General features: G+C 46.0%; 1 protein-coding gene across 1 annotated transcript; it reads right to left on the bottom strand.

Annotated features, from left to right (window-relative positions):
• Nucleotides 1-100: 100 nt before the first annotated feature.
• Nucleotides 101-19,492, bottom strand: pik3r1 (phosphoinositide-3-kinase, regulatory subunit 1 (alpha)). Its single transcript, XM_068334183.1, has 15 exons — nucleotides 19,251-19,492; nucleotides 17,706-18,285; nucleotides 10,111-10,203; nucleotides 9,939-10,013; nucleotides 9,630-9,761; nucleotides 8,915-9,116; nucleotides 8,500-8,582; nucleotides 4,497-4,698; nucleotides 4,228-4,408; nucleotides 4,004-4,129; nucleotides 3,778-3,920; nucleotides 3,513-3,689; nucleotides 3,337-3,411; nucleotides 3,069-3,239; nucleotides 101-2,876 (listed from the first exon to the last, which is right to left on the bottom strand). The coding sequence occupies exons 2-15, from the start codon at nucleotides 18,040-18,042 to the stop codon at nucleotides 2,687-2,689; spliced, it is 2,187 nt and encodes a 728-aa protein (XP_068190284.1). The 5' UTR covers nucleotides 18,043-18,285; nucleotides 19,251-19,492; the 3' UTR covers nucleotides 101-2,686.
• Nucleotides 19,493-21,023: the final 1,531 nt, after the last annotated feature.

The raw sequence follows: 21,023 nt of genomic DNA, 5'->3' as shown, positions 1-21,023 counted from the left end.
TGTAGCACACGAGCATGAATCATGATGTACTTACAGACACAACAAATTAAAACTCACATTTTCATTCACAAATGAGACAAAGACCAAACTGGTTTCTTAAAAAGAAGTCTTTTATTTCCTTTTTTAAAATTTTTTAACAAAGCCCAATACAGGATTTGAAGCAAAACTTGGGGTGGGGGTGGGGGGGACACTGGTAAATCTCAATCCAATCATCATCATCTCTGGGAACATCCACAAATAAGATGAGCTTCAGATTAAAAAAAGACAGTAAAATAATCACAGATCCCAGGTTTGGGGGCAAAAAGATAATAATGGTACATATCCAAGAACTACAAAAAAATATTTCTGACTGCAAGAAACAAAAAGTTCAAGTCAGCAGCTGTTGGGAGATTAATAATCTAATAAAATAAATGTCAGATCTAATATCCTGGACGCTGGCTTCGAAGAAACCAATAAAATCAAGGATAAATGTTGTTACGCTAAATTTTTTAGTCTTGGATGAGTATTCGGTCTAAAAACATTTTACACTTTGAACGGCGTCCATTAGCCCGTTTGGCTAACATGGGTGGGCCGAGGATAGGAAATTCATCCTTAAATGAGCCGAAAAATGCCTTAAAGTGTCTTTCTTTTAAACACAGCATCAAATGTCTCATTTATTCGTCAGCCTGCTTGAATACTTTTACCAGCAGACGAGATAATTAAGAGTCTAATTTGGTTTGAAAACGGAAACAGATAATCAAAATGACATCGAGTTAAAGACTTTACAACTAATTTGTTACACAACGATCCATTTAACAGCTTAACTCGACGGACATGTCGATAATGAGTACGTTATTTTTTTTGGGGGGTGGGGGGGTGGGGGAAGTAATAGTACCACGTTGAAACCCTTTAACGGCAGGTAGAGCTCGGGTTGTAAAGGAAATCGTTCATTTCAATCATCTAATTTTAGTCGTCTGTGACAAATCGGTGGGAGGCCGGAACGCTTCGTTTCAAACGGTCTCCAGTACCAGTCCGCTGGTTTCGCTCGCGTAGCGACCGCTCGATTGGCGGAACAAAAAATGAAAGCATGTCGTTGAGCTGCGGCTTCAACTAAATCTGAAATTACAGACAGATCTGAAATGAGCTGATCCACCTATGTAAACAGTGATTTTCTGATACAGAAAAATACTAAGTGGACAATGCATATTGATCTCTAATAACAATATCCATCGGTTGAAAAAACCAGTTCTGCTTTGATATATTCTCATGTGGGAACATATATATTTTATAACAAAATAAATCTATACTGTTGTTTCCGCGGTGATGGCTGACGGGGGTCATACGATCCCATCATCCCGTGCTCCGAGTGCTCGTCTCGAACAAAGAAGTGCATGGAGGCCGGACTCGGTAAGAAAACTTGTGACCGAAGCAGCTCAAACACTCGAAAGGCTCTGCCTGAGAAGAAGTTTGACGTGAAGACGAAGACTAATAAAACACTCCTCTTTCCATCGTTACACCAGCCGTTAAAGTCTTTTATAATAAAGTGTACGTTGCTATTATTATCTTTTAAAAATCATAAGCAGGTTCTTTACTGTGTCTTGGCATTTCGACATTTAAAATATCCTCTCGGATATTCACACAGGAAAAGATACTTTTCTTTTTTTTTTTTTTTCTCAAGCAATAAAACAAGCTTATATCGTTGGTTGCAACAGAATAAAACACAATTCTGAAGAAGTAATGGAGAGAATTGCATAGCAGATCAGAATGTGACTAAACAGGAACTGATCCTTTTTGGTATGGTGCACTTTGATTCTCGACTTTGTACATTTTCACATATGTACATGAAACACGAAGTCCATTCATAGTTTCACCTGCCCACAGTAAAGATCGCCTTAGCTTCTGCGCTATAATGCTCGACAGTGAGGAGGCGGGGTTTAGACGTCTCGTCCACTCCGCTCTCCCGATAAAAGTCCATAAGAGTCTTTTCAAAAAAAAAATTAAACTTTGTTGAAAAAGTGCCATTTTGCTACATTTATCAGCCGACCCGCGGTCGGCTAATGAACAGTTAACACAAATAAATGTGTTCCCCTCCCCCGTCCCGATGTCACACAGTTTCCTGATTCTGTGAGTTTTGGTCACACGGACAATCACGCATACGCACACCGCCACGAACACAAAGACTTGTGCAGAAACACACACACACACACACACACACACACACACACACACACACACACACACACACACACACACACACACACAGACACACACACAAGATGATGATGTGAAAGGAGAAAACAAACAAGTTGTGGCCGGTGGGTATAGATCCATTTGAAGAGTTTATCTGCTGCGATTAGACATTCCCGGCTGGTAAAGCTTAGAGAGAAAGAACAAGCACCGTTGGGGAAAAGGCCTCGGATGTCCTCCGCCGAGGCGTGTGTGTGGGGGGGGGGGGCAGTTCAGCAGTTCCTGCTCGATTCTCTTCTCCCGCAAAAAAAAAAAAAAAAGCGTAAGAAAGAAATCTACATTCAGGCTCGCGGTCAGGGGAAGTCTCTGAAACGTTTTCAGGCTTCGCTGCATCTTTTTCCTCCCGTAACGAGTCCGAGTCCTGCAGGCGGAGCCGTTAAAAGGTCAGAATCCGAGGACGCGCGTCTCCGTCTCCCCATGAGGCCTTTTCCTTGTGCCCACGCGGGGCCCGACCGGGCCCTCACCGTCTCTGCTGGGCATTGACCGGGTACGCTAGCGTCACATTCAGAGAGTCATTGTGCTGGACCAAAGACGTGTGCTGGTAGTGAAGTACGAGTTCTTTTAGTGAGCTGTAGAGGTTGTACGGCTCGGCGAAGCCGTAACCTGAGGGGGTCTTGTTGATGACGCAGTGCTTCACCTCGCCGTCCACACTGTGAAGAGGAAGAGGAGGTGAGTTGGATAGATCTTCTTTTCAGGTTAACTCAGTCTACGATCAATTATAGCGATTTAAAAATAAAAAACAATGCAACTTTGAAGAAGCGAGTCGCCATCGCATTGTCAGACGGGCATTTTCAAGGAAACTTCAACCGAAACTTTATGCGTGCGAACAGGCTGATACGTACACAACGCTGCAGGCGTAGCATCCCGCTTTGCTGCTTTCTCGAACCAGGAATGTTCCGTCTCTCTTGCTCTGGAGGAGAGCCTCCGCTTGTACCCGCTTGATGTCGCCCATCCTCCAGGAGCGCTCGTCGTGGTGAGGAAGGTCTTCGTCGTCGTCCACCATTGAATATTGACTGCGAAAGCAAAAGACACTCGAGTAAGTTCTCAGCTCAACTTCCATCTTCACGGAGTTGATGTACTGATAGAAAGAAAACAGAAAAGGGGGCTCACTCTTCCGTGTTCTCGTTCTTGATTCCGAGCCACTCGTTGAGTTTCTTCTGTCTGACGCCCTTCTGGGTCAACCACCTGACGACGGAGACAAACAGACGTGAGAAACCCGGTCAGAACCGTCCTCATTTTGCTTCCCTGGGGTGGAGCTTTGGGCTTCAGAGCGTGGCTGTACTCACATGAGATACTGGTCTCTGGTCTTCCGGAGCTGGATGAGATCCGGCTTGATGCTGTTCATCCTCTTGTCGATCTCTCTGTAATCTGCCGCCTGCTTCTTCAGATCTTCCTCCAGGCGACGCTTGCTGTCGACAATCTCGCTGATCCGGGACTTTAACTTCTCGTAGTTGCTCTTGATCCTGAACGCGTCGATGGAGGACGGGTTAGTTTGGCGAGTGACAACATTTTTTTGCGATCCCGTTTCGCTCGGATAAGGCGCGCTCTTACCTCTGGATCTCTTTGTCGTTGCCTTCTCTCCTGAATTTCTCGATGTACTCCTTGCTGTACCGCTCTTGCGTTTGGCATTGCTCGTCGAATATCTTTATAGTTTCGTTAAAAGCCTCGATGGCAGTTCTTTTCATTTGGATTTCCTGGAAGCAGAGATACAGCGTTAGATCACATCCCTCCCTCGCACGGCGTGAGGATTCTGGAGAGACTCGAGGGCGGTACTCACTTGTGACGTTCTGGTGTATTCCTCGTACAGACGGTCGTACTCCTTGTTCTTCTCTTGGTACTGCTGGTGGTACTCGCAGAGCTTCCTGCCCACGGCTTCGATGTTGTCTTCTTTCACCACCTGATCCTGAGAGAGAGAAACGAGACGGAAACGTTGAAGGCGAACTGCTCCAACGTGAACGTCATATAAACACGTTAAGACCGCAACCGAGCCGATGGTCTCACCTGCTGGTGTTTGGAGACGGGGTACAGCAGCTTGACGTCTAGTTTGGGGTTGTACTGTGCCAGCGACTCGTTGCGATAGTGGTTGATGAGCTCGACGACGGAGCTGAAAGTCAGTGGGTCTGAGAAGCCGTACTGTCCGTCCCGATGGAATATTTTAATGAGCTTGTTGTTTCCTCCTTTCCTGTAAATGAAACAGAAATTTAAAAAAATGAAGCGACAAAACAGATTGAGGCCAAAAAGATTGATAAGAAGAAAGGAAAGGCGCTCACCTTAAAGTCAGAGTGTAATCTCCGTGCATTTTCGTAGAGGCGTCCCGCACCAGAAACGTACCGTCGGCGGTGTCCCTCAGTTTCTCGTTGACCTCCTCCCTTGAGATGTCTCCCCAGTACCATTCGGCGTCTTGCAGAGCCATGTTGTTGTTCATACCGTTGTTCGTCACAGATGTGGGTTTGGGTGGTTTTGGAGGTAGAGCTGTGAGAGAAGAGGATGGAAGACCGGATGAAAATGTGTGCTATTTTTTTCTCTTCCTCTTCTCAAACAGCAGACGACACAAAAACGATTCTCCTCAGAGCCGCTGAACGCAATCGTTCTCGAAGAGGCTCTCGCTGCTCTTTTTTTTTTTTTTCCTCTCCCCATTGATTAAAACTGGGCTGAAAAATGCCTCCTCCTCTCTGACAGGAGAGGCGGTGGGAGGGGAGATGAACCGTGAGTCAGAAAGGTTGAATTCCATTCATGAAAAAAGAAAAAGAAAAAGGGAGATATTAATTAATTCCTGCTGCAAACCGGACAGATAAGACAGCGGGAACACAAAAGGTTAAAAATGTAGATGAAAGATGGTGGAGATGGATAATCATCTGACTCCAAACGTCTAATCGAACCATCACATCTCCCGTTTCCTTCTGCGTCACCGTCCCTGTGGTGATGTGTTCGGAGATAATCAAGTGATGGGAGATTCTTCCTGTTACTGCGGGGGCTAAAAACCTTCAATCTGCAGCGGCTGCTGACAAGCTGACACAAGCTGCAGCAGAGCGAAGGTAGCCGGCTATTTTTAACCCACCAGTCTGTGCTGCCTTTGTCCCCCCACCCCCCCTTCCCCTCTCTGCATTAACACGCTTTCTGCTTCGTTGAAACCAACACCAGCGTTTGCCGCTGTCAGACATTTGTGACGCTGCAGAAAAAGAAAAGAAAAGCGGAGGTTTTGTCTGAGGGGTTTGGGATCGCAGCGCGCGGATCTCCTCCTGACGGGATCCGACTCCGCTCCACGTTAGTAGAAATGTTTTATAACCAATCATGTGGACAAACCAGTCTTGACAGTTTGACAGAGGCTCCACTCTGCATGCATGACTGAGAAAAAAAAAAAGAAGGAACAAAAAAAGACTGTTTCCTTTTCAACTATTACCCTCCTAAACATTGATTTCGGAAACGCTATTAACGGGCAGCCTGCACGGTAACGTGTTACATCACTTACCGCGGCCAATCACACGGGGGAGGGTCCGCTATCAACCGCTCGTGCATCCTTCATTTCCTGACGCGTATGAGGTCATTCTGAAAGCCCATCGCCGTTTTTTTTTTTTTCTTATTTCCCCTGCCTCGACTCCTGGAAAACGGCGCGACTCGACCGAAACGAACCCGTGGCGTCCTCGCGCGCATCCATCTTAAAAGCTAATGTGCAGCACCTCTCCTCCAGCTGAGGAGGAGGATGAAGAAGAGGAGGGGGGAGAAAGGACCTGCAGCCTGCTTCCACGCTTCTCCTCTGTCATCTCTCTCTCTCTCTCAGGCCACCCGTTCTCCTGCAGGCTCGCTCGGCCCCCTCCTCTCTGCGTGTGTGTGTGTCGTGCGGAGCGTTAGTCCGTCCCCCTTCTGGCACTCAGACAAAGCCAGCTCTGCTGCAGCAGCACGTACGCAGCCACATTCTAACGCCCGGCCCCGCCGGTCAGCAGCGACCGCCGCTCGCAAATACGCCCCGGTAATCCTGCAGCGTGACACCCGGCGTGACACAGATAGTTCCACCCTTCGTTTCCTGAGCGAAATTAAAATAGACCCGGTTCCCGGTAAGGCGTAAGGATTTAAGAGAAACGTGGTTGTCGGGCCTTCCAAGTTCAAGTAAGGCACTTACTGAGAAGTGACAAACCTGAGCATGTTAGGCTGGAAAATGAAATTCATGTGAGTGTTTTAAAGAACTCCGTTAAATCAACCCCTGATCCACGACACACTCACTGCGCTGAAGGTTACCAGCCTCTTGAATATTAAGTCCACACTGAAAAATCTTTTAAGATTTATCGGCTTGAGTTTCGCTTCGAGTCTCCAGGTAACATTTTTGGCTGAACCAGAACGAAGCCGGAAAACAAAAATCTTTCACTCGCCTGCGCGTTTCGCGTCTTTACTTTTTACCCACGAGCGATGCGGGGCGTCAAAAACTTACGTTGCAAGTTGTGCATATTTCGGTGAGTCCTTGCTTCGTTTTTAATCCCAACGGGTAAATTAAATCCAGTTAGTGAGCTGATTTCAAGTCCTCCGGTAAGGCTCCATATCATAGTTGAGTCGGAGGCTGGGGCAGATCCTGGGTAGTCCGCCGGCCCTGGGGGGGGGGCAGGTGCAGCGTGCGAGGCTGAGGCCTGCTGGGTGCGCGGGCGGCTTGTTAATGATTAGCGGTTGCTGCTCGGCTGTCGGTGTTGCCTGTTCTGAGAGCAGCCACTCGTGCCAGCCGGTGTATGTATGTGTGTGCGTCTCCCTCTCTTTGGTCACTCCCTCCTGCCTCCCTCCCTCCCTCCCTCCCTTCCTCCCTCCCTCCCCTCTCTCTGTTTGTAAAGGAGGAGGGCAGGAGGTATTCAGTCTTATGATTAACTTGCAAAGTTTCAAATATTTGCTGAGCTTGGCACTTTGAGGCAGGGTGGACATGTGGAGATCCAGGAGGCGCTGGAGGAGGGGTGGGAGGAAGGAGGAGGAGGAAGGAGGAGGAGAGTGGCTCTAGAAACTGGAAGCAGCTCTCAGTTAACAAGAAGTGCTCTGTGGAGCAGGCCGACTTTCCAGCCAACCAAATCTAAGTGGGCCTTTTGTCGCCGACTTAAAATAGTCCGGCAGTAACTGGGAGGAGGCACACGGGTCGGTCACAGGAACACATGTACATTCTCTGCATACGTGTTGACACAGTGGGCTCTTCTGTCTTCTAGAGCCCGTTGTCATCCTAGGAGACGGGCGGCCCAACGCCCCACGCCTCGTTTCGTAAAAGAACAAAACGTTCGGGGCGTTTAAAAAAACGGCTCGGCGGTTATCAGATCACGCCATAATATAACACGACTTGTAACAGACGGCGCGCAGAACCGACCCCGCGAAGCTGTGTGGTTCACTGAGTGGGGTGTGAAGAAGAACTCGAGTGTGAGGTTAGTGCGTTGACCATCTGCCCACCCATCCATCCATCCATCCATCCATCCATCCGCCCGCTGCCATGTCGCTCCCGCAGGTGCAAATACTGACAGCTGAGAGGGGCTCACGCACAGGAACATTATAAATAGCCCTAACAGGTAATAAAATGTTTAAACAGCCTCGACCAGCACTGGGCCTCTGGGCCAATTCAGCGACGGCGCTTTTAACCCCAACTGTAAAAACACGATTGCCACGCAACGCGCCGCGTCGCACGCCACCAGACCGGCTTCATTCACCAGATCACAGCAGCAGTGGCGGTCGCCGCCGCCAACACCATGAAACACTGACATTGTGCAGCTCTGCCTTGAACATAAACCCAACTGCAAACATTAAAAAAAATAAAAAATAAAAATCAACTGCTTTCCTTCTTTTTTTACTTTTTTTTTATTTCCAGCATCCGCGCTCATCGCGTTTGGCTTTAAACGCCACTTCATCTCGGCTCGGTTTTTTAACTGCAGGAAAACAAAATTTAACTCAGGTCTCTGAGGAGCTGTTCCACAATCCTTAAAAAATGTGCTAGACTCCATTAAAAATGCATCGCTCTTATGTAACAGAGCAGGAAATGTGTCGCAGCTAAAATTCATGACGAGCACACGATTAAAATCGTGGTCGTCTGCTCCGGCCGTGGGGGTATTTATCTCGCCGTGGCCCCTTTGCAGTTGCAGCGGTTGGAAGTCTCGACACCTTTCTTCTGGCTATTAATAGCTCAGGCCTCTGCGTGCTCGGTTAATGTTCTGCAGAACACCGACGTGTTCTCTAACCAGTGATAGTTTGGACACGGAGTGCTTAACAACAGACTTGACGTAATGTCCGATCGACTTTGCCCGTAAATGAAAAGTGGTGACGTACCTGGAGCCGCCTGGCTGTCGCTCCATTCGCTGGTCACCAGAACCTCGATGATCTTGATGTGAGCATCCAAGCTGGGTTCACAACTGTGGAGAGATGGAGGTGGAGGGGGGGGTGTAAATGAAGTCTGTTCTAAAGCTCAAAGTGACAGTCTCTGCTGCTTTCAATCAGATGGCAATTCAGGCTTAACTGCTTTAATTGCTCAGCACAGCTGGTAAGTAGAAAAGCTCCAACCTATATCCGTGTGCAGGCGAAAGCCACGAGCGCCCGACACTCGGCGTGTGTGTGCATGCGTGTGCCTGAAACGTGTCTGCGTGCCTCGGAGCTTCACGGCCGAGCTTGCACACTTTGTCAGAGCGTCTATGTTTGACGGGGATAATGTCAGAGCGAGGCACGGCCGGCGGCCGCCGACACCCACCTGGCAGCCTGTTGTCTGAAAAAAACCGGGCTGAAGATCTCGCCCAGGGCTCGGGCTCCCAGCAGGTTCTTGGAGGAGTTTTGGGACACTTTAGAGAAATGCCTTAGGAGAAAGTGGAGCGTCAGCCAGTACTGGGGGGGCAGGCTCGGGGTGCTGGCGATACGACGTAGCAGCTGGGCGCATTCCTCTGGATTCACCGCCTCTGTTGAAACGGATGAGAAAGCGAAGTCGGTGAGAACGAGAGGAAGAAACGAAATGAAAGAAACACAGATGGAAACAAACAAAAAAATTTATATGCAGGTACATCTGGAAACCACAGGGAGATGTGAGGTTGGCAAGACGCGTACGGCACGTCGGCAGGTGATTGGCTGCTTGGAGATGGTGAAGATAACCTTGCAGGCTTGTTTTAGTTCCTATTAACCACAGATATCCTGTTTCTGGCCCTGTGGCAGTCAGAGAATGCGGCGCTGCAGAACAACGTGAGAATTCTGTCTGTTCTCGCAGCACAGAAAGCAGGACAGACGGAGGGAAGACACACTTCAGAGAAAGTGACAGAATGCATACACAAGCACACAGATTTCACACAGCAAAGACGGGAACCACATAGAGCCTGAGAAGACGAGTGCAGGGTTGTGACGTCTTGTGGTTCTTCGTGTTGAAAGTACTGAATGTTCAATGACTGGTTTTTGCACACAGTCGGCACAAACGGTCTCACCTTTGGCGGTGTGGACCATCTGAGCTTGTATTGCGGTGGGGACGATTGGCTGGGGGAGATCCTGCAGGTACCGGCGCAGACCGTCACACAGGACCTGCAGCTCCAACTGATCCAGGTCTACCGAGGGGGGGTCTGGAACATAGAAACGATGGAGTTTTACTTTTTGACACGCTGTAAATGGTCACGTGTTTATCTCCTCCCAACATCGCAACCGACATCAGTCTCTGTGTGAGACTTCCTGTTTCTTTATTTGTCTCTACTGTTAAAGTACAGGTTCATACAAGCTGGTAGACGTTGACAAAAACTTACCACAATCAAAACACTGCCGGACTTCAAGCCCCCCACCGGCTGTAAACGCTCGATACAAGGTGGGGTTCTCCAGCCCTGAGGTTGATCATAAGACACGCGTCATTATTCACAACCATGGCTTTTGGGGCGCTTCTGAATGTCACGGCAAGCGACTCGCGTCGATCGGACTCACCTTTCCTCTCGATGGCTTCCAGCAGTCTGGCCAGCATGGGGGGGGACGTCTCCGGGAGGGAAAACTGCTCCGTCAAGTCCAGCAGACCAAAGCCTGGTGGGGAAAACAGATAGCATTGGAGATTTTAGAAGAGCGCAACATGCGTGTTCGTCACTGCATGTCAAAGTCATCCTTGTGCTCTCGTGAGTTTTGTTCATTGATTGAGATGTGAAGTCTGGAAAGTGTCAGGAAATAAAATTACAACCGTCTAATAAATGGTGACGCAGCATTAAATGATATTTTTACTCTACAGGCCTGAGATTAGTTATTTTTAGGATCAAAATAACGTTGTCCTTTTAGCTGCTAGAAACAGTTTCCAGTGCAAAGCTTTAGAATTCCCAGTGCAGACCTCAGAACATTCCTTTGACGGATGACTAAGAATAATTATGAAAGAATAATGCAAGACTAAATTCCTTTTCGGAGCCTTGATAGAAATGTGAAAAATGCAAGAGGAAACACTCGGCCTCTCCTCGCGCCTTGGAGACATTCTTCACCTTGTGCAGCGCTTTGGCGGCGCCACCATCGTGACTCAAGAAACCGCCGTCTCATCCTTCGGGCCGTTTTGATAACGCATCACACATAAAGGGGGTTTGATCTAACCTTTTATGGTGATGAGGTGTTTGCTTCCACATCAGGCCTGCAGAACCCGACCGGTCTGCTAGTTAAAAGAAATCTCTACGTCGGTGTGACATTAAATGGTGAAATTCACTCGAACCACCAGACCCTGATTGGGTGCATGACTTACAAACTACTCAGAACTTCAAAGAAAGGGCGTTCTGGAGTAAAAAGGTGAGCATTCACGGCAAATTGATTCAAGAACAGGAGGTGTGGGGCACTAAAGTTGAGGTTTGGTCGACCGAGGAACTAAGCAAACACGCTGTGATATAAGGTAAAGCCAGGTCTGAGTTTTCCCTCGTTTTTTCCCTTCAGAACTTTGCATCCAGGTGTGGACATGAAAGGGCAAAGGGGTTGGCAGGGATTTTATTTGGATTTGCAAAGGCGTATTTGGAAAAGGCTCTTTTCTGAAAGGCGGGTCTGTTCCACCACGAGTCTGCAGTTTCAAAATGTTGAGAAACTATGAATGGAACCCTTTCTAGCCACCGTATTTTTCTTTTTTTTTTCTTTTAACCTTCAAATTATCGCAGATTTCTTTTTTTTTTTAACCGGGCATTAAAGCGGGCACCTACTGATGCATGCATGCCGGTTATTACCCAGGAACTGCCCTCTACCACCACAGAGTGTTCAATCAGGCAAATAATGAAGCGCTTCATCCAAACACACATCCCCTTCTTGGCCGGCGTAGCGCTCAGGCTGGCATGTTGCGTGTAAAGGAAATGGCTTTCCAAAGTTCTTCAAACCACAGAACACACAAAAACCCGGCGCAGGACAACTAGTCATCTGGAACACATTATTGGAACTGCGAGGCAGGATTGAAGTGTGGGGGGGGTGGGGGTGGGGGTTCTCAGAAGCAGTGAACTCTGAGATGGAACACCAGAGTTTCCCTAAATAGAGATCAAGACACGCATCGCGGCCATCGCACACCTTGGAGGTGTAACCTTTCTGTCAGACAAGATATCCAACACGCCTGCTATCCTCCAGCCAACCTTTTTCTGAGAAACTCGACTCATAAACTCAAGTTAAATTTAACCCCACCCCAACCCTGTCACACAATGTTATCTATGAAAATGACAGACTGCAATAACCTGGGGGACGCAGAACATTTCTGACGAGACTTTGTTTTACATGTGGAATTTAACTTCAAACTTTGTTGGTAATGAAAAGCGTCATGTCCCACGACGTTTAATACACAACACTACATGTTGTCTTCACGGAGGTCGGTCGGTCGGTGTGTGTGTGTACATATGTGCTCGATCTGTGTCTGGCCTACGACTGACACCAAGGTTGCCTGGAGATAGAGTTGCTTTCTCAGTACTGTCAACGGTGCAATCGTTTCGGCACCGATGGAACTGTATCGGGTAGCAGACATGTTTGGAGCGATCGGTGACGATTTCTGAGATGCCTTGGCATGAGATGAAACCATCAGCATGCCCAGACTGGCCACCGTATAGGCGCACTGATAAATAAATAAAAAATGGAGCACATGCCGGCACGAAGGCTGGACTTCTCCTGCGTACCTTTTGGCTGCCAAGTATACTATATGGCTTTAACTCCTGCCAAGAAAACATTACGGCGGATTCTACATCTCTTGCACGAGAGCAAATTTCACATGGGAAAAACAGATTGTTCTGGAAACATCACTCCCGACTTTAGAAGCGTCCTCGTTGCATTACTGCTGTCTCACTCTGCTCAGAACAGCTGAAGGACAACAAGCGTCGTGAGACTGCTCAGACTTCCAATGTGGGGGGTGAGGGGTGGGTGGAGGGGGTCTGTTTCTGAGGCAAGAGGATAAGGAGACAGGGGCCCCCTTTGTACATGTCTCTGCAAGCCTGCATGTTTGGCAGACCTTCTCATGATAACCCAAAGCCGCAGCCAGTAGTCAGCTAGTCAACCGCGGGTCGAGGAAGTCGACTCAGCTGCCACTGGAGCTCCTGCGGTGTGTATGTGGAGGGGGGGTGGGGGGACAATCTCGCCGGCTCAAACGGTATGTCTGAAGCGAACAGACTGCAGACTGTGGGCAGGACAGGGCTGGGGCACCACGGACGCACTAAAGATAGCACACACTTTGGTTAAATTTAGAGGGCCAGCTCAAGTAACCAGCATTTTCAGGTTACGCGTCTCTTCACGTCTGAAAAGGGTCTAGCGGAGGCACAGCAGTAAAAATTTATAACCTCGGGAAAGTACATCGCATCGCGCCACACGTGACGACACGTTATGGAGCAGTAAGCGCATTACAATGCATAATGCATCACACATCACCATGCTAAAGGTACAAAAGGTAGATGCCCTGAAGGATGACGGTGATAAACTATTACCCAGACCTTTGGCAATAAGAGATGCACAAAAAAAGATTTGTTTTTAATTGACACTTCCAAGAGAAGCTCCAGCATGCTTTAACATGTCAGAGTTGTATGTCAGCGAATGATGCAGCTGCAGGAAAGGGGAAGGCAATGTCTCCCCCTACAGGAGGTCAGTTGTACTGCAAAAGCTGAGGAGCAACCAATGAGGAGCCTGTTGCTACAGCCGGACACTTAACCCTATGAGGAGCACGCACAGACACACACACACACACACACACACACACACACACACACACACACACACACACACACACACACACACACACACACACACACACAATGTCACAAAAAGAAATAGTATAGAAAAATTAGCTAAGACTCTGCTCCCTGAGGTTATGTCAAAAGGGTTTAGAGGAAAATCAGAAGAGAAGCGGTCAAAGACCAAACCACAGGGAACTGTTCCCCTTTCTGTGACATTTTACAAACACTGCTATGAGAGTCGGTGCAGCTGTGGATGAAGAAACCTCTTCACAGAGATCTAACAGGTTCTTTCCCGAACCATCCTTCAACAGAGTTTTGCTGGAAATGAACTAAAAAGGAGTAACTTTTTTGTTCTAATCCAGCTTGTTGGTAGTATAACACAACACACCACCACCCAATGGGTGTCACACAATAGTTTTCACCCCACCTTGTCAAATACATCACATATCTGGAGTACCTCCTCTGTTTCTTGACATTGTGCTCTTTCCTAATCATACCTCTGTCTTCCTGCATTCATGTCTGACTTTCTTAATCCTGCTAGCAGACATGCTCTGACTCCAGTAAAGAAGATTTGCAATTCAGACTAGGTAGTCTCTGAGCACCGTTAAGTATGAAACAGTTTACACACTTCATCTTGGCACAGTCTGACTGGATCATACACAAACAATTTAAAACTACGTTAATGTGAGACTGTTGACATTTAAATCTGTGTAAAAACCTAGATTAAACCAAAGGTACGTACTAATCCAGGGGAACAAACCTTGTGCTTTTGTTACGACAGAAGCAAGATGAGTCTGTTTTGCCATTCTGGATCGAGACGAAAATATTCTACAAGCAACCATTTCAAATACGGGAGCGACGTGAAAAAGATGACAGACGCTTAATAACTCCTCTGTGACGAGAGTCCTGTGTCGGAAACTATGACAAGCCAAAAATATATCTTAATCCAGCTTGAGTCTGACGCTGGCAGGCAGTGGATTTGCGGCTGATAGTCTCCTCACTCCTGATTAATACTGACAACGCTAAAGATTGACATCAATAAGATAAAAAACCCAACAAAACAAAGCTGATTTTAACACTTTTAAAGCCTGGCAGCAGCACGAACACCAACCAGAAGGACGCTGGGGGTCCTATTCAGGGTGCAACCATTTATTGTCCGGTTGCATTGTGCAGCAGGTTACTGCTATCAGCACTTAGCACAATACCGATTCATCACAAAACTACAAATCAGTCTACCGTGCAGTCTGTGTGAAACCCCTTCACCAAAGGAGCGCCAGCATTCCTGTCGCCGCTGCCTTTAGCGCCACAGCCACACCATTTCTTTCTAAAAGTTGGGGGACACGGAGACCAACTTTAAACCAAAACTACTGTCGCAATGCAAAGAGTGAGAGGGATTATTATCAGCAGAGGGGAACTGATAGCGCAGACAGATAGAGCGCTCAATAATGCAGATGTCAGTTTGAGGACTAAAGAGGCCCAGAGAAGGAGAGCCACATTATCTCAATCTTTAACTATCCGGAGTATTCTCCAGGCAACTGTCTGCCTTCGAGTAGCACTTCACAAAATGCCGTCTTTTACGGCCAAAACGTTCCCGAAAGTTGGCTTACTGTGCAAATACACACGTCTGTATCTCATCTGATACATTTACCACAGCTCTACCATCGCGTGGAGCTCTGATTGTTGCACGAGAGCCCAAAACACCAGCCTCAGACGCCGACGCGGAGATGCCCGATGGCATGGAATATTTCCTTTAAACAAGACTGAGCATGCACGCTGAACCGTGTGAGAGCACGTAGCGTAACAAGCAGTTATTCACACTTTTATCTCAATCGTTTAAAAGGAATGTTCGCTCCGAGAGGTCTGCTGGGAGATAAAGAGTATTTACACTTGAGAAAAAACAGTCAACATTTAACCATAAAGCAAAACAGCCAATTCAATGTGGCTTTTTTTGCTTTTTTTACTTAGGGATACAAATATATGGAAGTGTTGGAATGGTCCTTGAGATCCGATCAGTATATGAGTTGAAGCTAAAAGTTTTGTTCTAAGAATTTCCTTCTCCAGGGCCGCTTCCCTTGGCGGGCCCAGACACATGTATATTCTCTCAACCGAGAGGCCCAGAAAAGGAGCAGCACTTTAATGTTTAAAAAAAAGAAAAAGAAAAAGGGAGAAGAAGAAGCCGAGTGCTGGAATGAGGCGGAACAGTTTCCCAGCCTAACCCTCTTCTCTTTCTCTCTTAACCCCGTCCACATCTGCTGCACTCATGTAAACCCCTGTGGCTCAGAGAGGAGAGGCCCCTTTTTCAAGCCTCCATTCTCCACCCCCCCACCAGAGCTGACTGTAGGACTATCAAAACATTAAAAAAAAAAAACAGATGAGGGGGAGGTGAAGGAGGAAGGGAGTGAGATCCCTTGGTGGTGGGCAATAAATCACAAACACTCTGGGAGCAACCAGAACCCAGCCTCCATCGCAGGACTTTGAGCCCCTCTTCAAAGGCCCCCACCCTGCACCCTGTTTCAACTCCTCTACCGACACCATCCTTTGCACCAACCTTTTAGCGAGCACAGGGGCTCGCTCTCCTTTAGCCACAACCTCAGGGCCCCTCCCTCTATACGTCTGTCTCAAAAGCACCAGGACACAGAGACTTTTCTTCTCCCGGTGCTACATTCACACTCGCTCCAGGCCCGGGGCTGCCACTCAACCACAACACAGCCATTCAACACATGCCCCCTTCATGCAGCTCCTCGCTCGCCCTGCAAACCACAGCAAAGAATTTCACAATCAAACCACAAAAACTGGCAAACGCAGCTGCTCTTTAGGTGAGCAGGAAGCTTTAAGTGCACATTCATGCAAGCCGCAAGCGTCTTTAAAAAGATGCTCGTTTTAATTGCAGCTCATAGTTGTGGCCTGAGCAGTAACACTGAATTGGGGTAATTTTTTTACGAGCAACCGTTTTGAAATTCACAGAACTTTGCACAAATAGGGACAAAACAATCTGCTAAATTTGTCACACACCACTTGCTAAAAAAATAGAGCGCAACTACAGCAGTACTTCTGGCTGAGACTTATCTTACTTGCATAAAAATTGAAGCTGTCTTACAGAGATTGATGGAGACTATTAAACTTCAATCCACAGATTTAATCTACACACTGAAGTTATCTGTGAATGCCAAATGAAGCTTTGTGGAATGTTTACAGACCAAAAATAAGTAGATAAAGTCATAAGACTAGGGTGAACTTAGACTTAGCTAGCTTAGCAGCTCGCCTCAGGCTGTTAAAAAAAGACTCCTTGATCCTCACTGTACAGTAATCAAATAATAATTCTCAAAATTGACAAGGGAATTATATTCCCTTAAGATGTGACTTTGTGGAAAAACACAGATGACATCCACTGGTAACATATGGCCGGCACAAGATGCTCGGGTGTACGATAGCCTGGACCTAAGCCAATGCCTTTGTCCTCTGGGACAGAGCTTCACATTCAGCGCAGCTGCACGGCAAAGGGCAGAGCAACTTGTTGTCAAAGACGGCGACTGTTCTGAAAAATAAGCACTTTTCTCACAGTTTGTTAACCCGAATCCCTATCTGTAAGCGACTGGAAGGTCTAAAAACTTCACAATCTCCATGAGAAGTGAGCAAAACTCCAATCAACTGGGCGAGGAAACAGAATACGCCTCTGGAAAAACCAAGCGATGGGACCTTGTGATCTTTTTTTTTTTCTCTAGTCAAACACAAACTAAATTGTTTGACATTTAAACACTTTTTGTTTTGTTGATGTCACTTCTTTCAACCTTTATCACCAGGAGAGGTTAATATTCTTAACAACTGATAAGAGTTTCTTCACAAAGTCAAGACAAACTATCGTTATCTTTTCCCAACAAGAAATCAAATTTGAAAGGCAGCATATTAATGACATAATTTAGCCAAGAGTTAATCGTTACAGGTGAAGATTAACAGCCATTCTCAAATATGGCAGAGATGATTTAATGTTTAACAAAGACGTCCCATTAAGTCTTCTTCTTCAAAGACGTCCAAATATTTAAACATGTAAAACTACAAGGTTTAATAACACATTACAAAGGGATTCCGTACAATCAATTTTATTTTTGCAAATAAAATTTTACTCCAGATAGAGGCAGGAGCACAGACAAGCAACTACCAAGATAATAACTCCCAAATGTTTGACATTGTTGTGGCGAACTACTCCATGTTTGGAACAAGTCAGTGAAGTGTTTGCACAAACCTGATGAAATGCATGGAGAAAAAAAACAACTTCTGTATGAATGGATAAAAAGGAAGTAAAGTACAGACTGATTCAGAAAACAAGGTTGGATGCAGCCCCATTTGTCGTGCAGTTCGGTGGTCTAACGGTAAACTCACCTTGCTCCGAATCAGAGTCCGTCTCCGCCTTGAAGGCGCCTGGAGCCACAGGTAAGGGTCTGAGGGGCCTCGGCTTAGGGGTGGGTGGAGAGATCCACTTCTTCCCGATGAACTCGACATATGTCCCGGGGAAGTCCCCCTTTTCCTGAGTGGTTTCATTGAAGCCTGGTAGCCAGCCAATCTCTTCTGGCCTCTGTTCCAGCCCATCAGTGTACCCAAGAGCCAACAGAGCTCCTTTGCTTACCAACAGTATATCCCCCACATGCAGATCAATGTCCTCCTCCCTCTCCTTCTTGTAGTCGTAAAGCGCTCTGTACTGATATCCTTCAGCACTCATATTGATCACTTAGTGATATGGTCTTCTTTGGAAGTTGAGTTTCAACTAGCAGTTACTTTTCAGGTTTCTCTATGTGCTTAGTCCAGGCGTTCATTTGATAGTTCAATGATGTCTAGCTTTTCTTCATTCTCTGACAGTTTCTTTCTCTTCTGAACGATTTCCAGTTCTCTTGGTGTGTCGCCTCACAGTGTGCACCCATCAATAAAAGGCCAGCAGCTGTGATCTGGAGAATTCTGCTCAAACCTGTAAGATGAGAGGGATTGTCACATATTGCATAAGACAATTCCATCGTAAAAATGCCATATAAAAGTGATGCCAGATTGTGGATCTTGTCCTACAGATACATTTTTTTTAACTATCATAAAGTTTACTTAGCATTTCAACCTTGCGTCATCATTTCAGTACCTGTCATACATCTTTTATTACCAAATCAAATAGTTGCAAAGTTTTTAATGAAAGTTTTATGTCGTTATACAATCTTTTGAATCTCATAACTTACTGCACCACTGCTCTGATATGAATTTTTCTTATCAACTGTGTATAAAACCATCAGAAAACCGCAAGATTGGCGTTTTTCACATGTAGGCTAACCAAGCCGTGCTCACCGTTTTAGCCAACATATGGCTGCTAACATTAGCATTGACAGCTTTCACTCACATCGCCGTTATGTAACTCAATAGCGACCACTTTTATATGTTAACATGTACCCAAAAAAAAAAAAAGTGTTCGAAAGCAAATTTGAGAATTTCAAAAACATTTTCAAGCCGTTATATTAAAGTTTAAGAGAGTCCAACCTCTTTGCGTTAACCTTATGTTGCACGAAAAAAAAAAAAATGTCGAAGGGTCTGGATGAGCCAAGTTAGCTAGCTAGGTAGCGTTCGCAAGCTAACGCGTTCAGTTAATTAGCTAGCGTTGAAAACTATAATTCTGTAGCAATTAAAGTTGTTAGACCTTAAAAAAAAATAATGAAATATGATGATAAAACAAATAACACTCCAAAATGAAAAGTTGATGACAGACGAGGCATGCATGAATGATCCTAAAGAATAAGAGTTGACGCAAAGTTATCGAATAACTACGTTAAAGTTTGACCTTACTCCAGTTAGAACGATTTAACAACATCGCACGTAGCTTGTAAGATAATATTTTAACAAAAGTGGTTTTAAGGTTAAAATTTGCTAGCTAGCTCTGGGCCAGCATGGACATACCGTCTCTGCATGGATCCCCCCTCTAAGGCGAATCCAGTTAGTCCACCTTCTTCGCGAACAAACGCTTCCACTTCGTCGAAACTTTTGAGTTGTGGCGGTTTTGTTAATCAAATGAAACCCTAGAGAGATCCTGCACCGGCACGATTAAAAACGCAAATCCTCCGCTCGCGTTTAAATCCGGTTTAACGAGTAGTACAAAGTGTTACGAGTCTACCGACATAACGGCACCGTCTCCCTGTCCTGAACAAACGCTCCCTTGAACGTCGCCTCTGCGGCCAAGAAGGGGCAAGGCAAATGACAGCTTTTCATTGGTCAATATTCGCGTCGCTCATAACACCACTCGGTTGGACCAATCAGAACACAGAGACGGACACTCCCCCTCCATGTACTTTTGCACGCAACATGGAACACCTATGTACATTACATAACTCCTGCACGCAAACCTAATGCTAAACTGGGTTCTTTTCGTTTTTATGAGCTGCGTCGGTTATTACAATTGACAGGGATTTTTTTCCATTACATTGTTATCCAGTTTAACGTAAAGAATTCACATTATTTCATGTGGGATACAATAGATACACACACACTCACACACTCCTGAGTACATGAAGAAAAACCAGAGAAATAATCCTAATTTCATTTAAATTCACTATATATTTAATCACATCTAATGTTTCTACATAAAGCCAATTGCAGCAGGAGAAGTTTGTCTATCTTAAAACCTTTTCAGTTACTTGTGCAGCCCTTAGCTTTTGTTTTTCCTTTTTATAAATCATTACATGTTTTTGGTGTGGAAGGCCCCAGAATCATACAACTACCAGCTGAAGCGCATGACTGTGAATGTGGGTGGCCTAATTATGGTAGGGAAAGAAGGCTGGCTGGCAGAAATCCCCTATAAAGAATAAACCCTACTGTCCCGGCTATGCTAAAAGAGGCCGTAAGCTGCTTTGTACAGGGGTAGGCCCCTCTGAGAGTTCTGCAGTGACACAGGTCATCACCACTGAGAAAAGAGGAAGGACGGCAGAAAACAGAAGATTCAATGGTGTTGAAATGAGGAATTATAGGAAGTGTAAAGTGCTGCTGTGGCGTATTGGGAAATTTAAACAAAACGTATAATTAATGTCTTACTTCTTTTTCTTTCCCGCAACAGTCAATCCACTGTTCTGCTGTCAGCATTCATTTTCTACGTCCTTCCTGATGAATGGGTTTCTGCCAGATCAAACCGTGTCGGTTAGAAAGCCACTGACTGCAACAGTCAGGGTTTATATTTCTGATGAAGATGACGGAAATTAATATTTGAACCACCAGACCGTATAATCCCAGTCTCTGCCAGTGCCACACCTCAGCCCCCCCTGATTAAATAGTTGGGCTATACTGACCCATCTGCTGTCCTGAACACTCCCAAACTACACCTCTGGTAGACTACACCCCTCATTGTACCCACACATAATTTGCTCAATTGTCTCAGATATTTAAAGGATTTTTGTGATTTATGTTATTATTATTACTGTTCTGCCTGGGATCCTGAAAAGATACGACATAAGAGCATGCAAACACACAAAAACACACACAACATCAAATGTTACTTGTAATTCTTGTGAAATACACACCTAAGAAAAAAAGTTTTAAAAAAAAAGCCCTATGTTCCTGCAGCATTCACATCACATTCACATTCACAGTTCTGTTTCTAATATACCTCAACCATCAGCAATTTCCCCTGTAAAAATAAAAACTTTCCTCTTTAAATGGCAGCTCTTCAACTATTTGTAAGGT

The sequence above is a fragment of the Antennarius striatus genome, chromosome 15, assembly GCF_040054535.1.
Source record: "Antennarius striatus isolate MH-2024 chromosome 15, ASM4005453v1, whole genome shotgun sequence".
NCBI classification, from domain to species: Eukaryota; Metazoa; Chordata; class Actinopteri; order Lophiiformes; family Antennariidae; genus Antennarius; species Antennarius striatus.
The sequence above is the reverse complement of the archived record's forward strand: the minus strand, read 5'-3'. Positions and strand labels throughout refer to the sequence as shown.

Bases quoted from the DNA above. Each gene is read 5' to 3' on its own strand.
- pik3r1 (XM_068334183.1), bottom strand. From the start codon at position 18,042: ATGAGTGCTGAAGGATATCAGTACAGAGCGCTTTACGACTACAAGAAG. The intron at 4,699-8,499 runs GTACGTCACCAC...CTTCTCTCACAG, and splicing joins CGACAGCCAGGCGGCTCCAG to CTCTACCTCCAAAACCACCC. The intron at 3,921-4,003 runs GTGAGTACCGCC...CTCTGCTTCCAG, and splicing joins AATACACCAGAACGTCACAA to GAAATCCAAATGAAAAGAAC.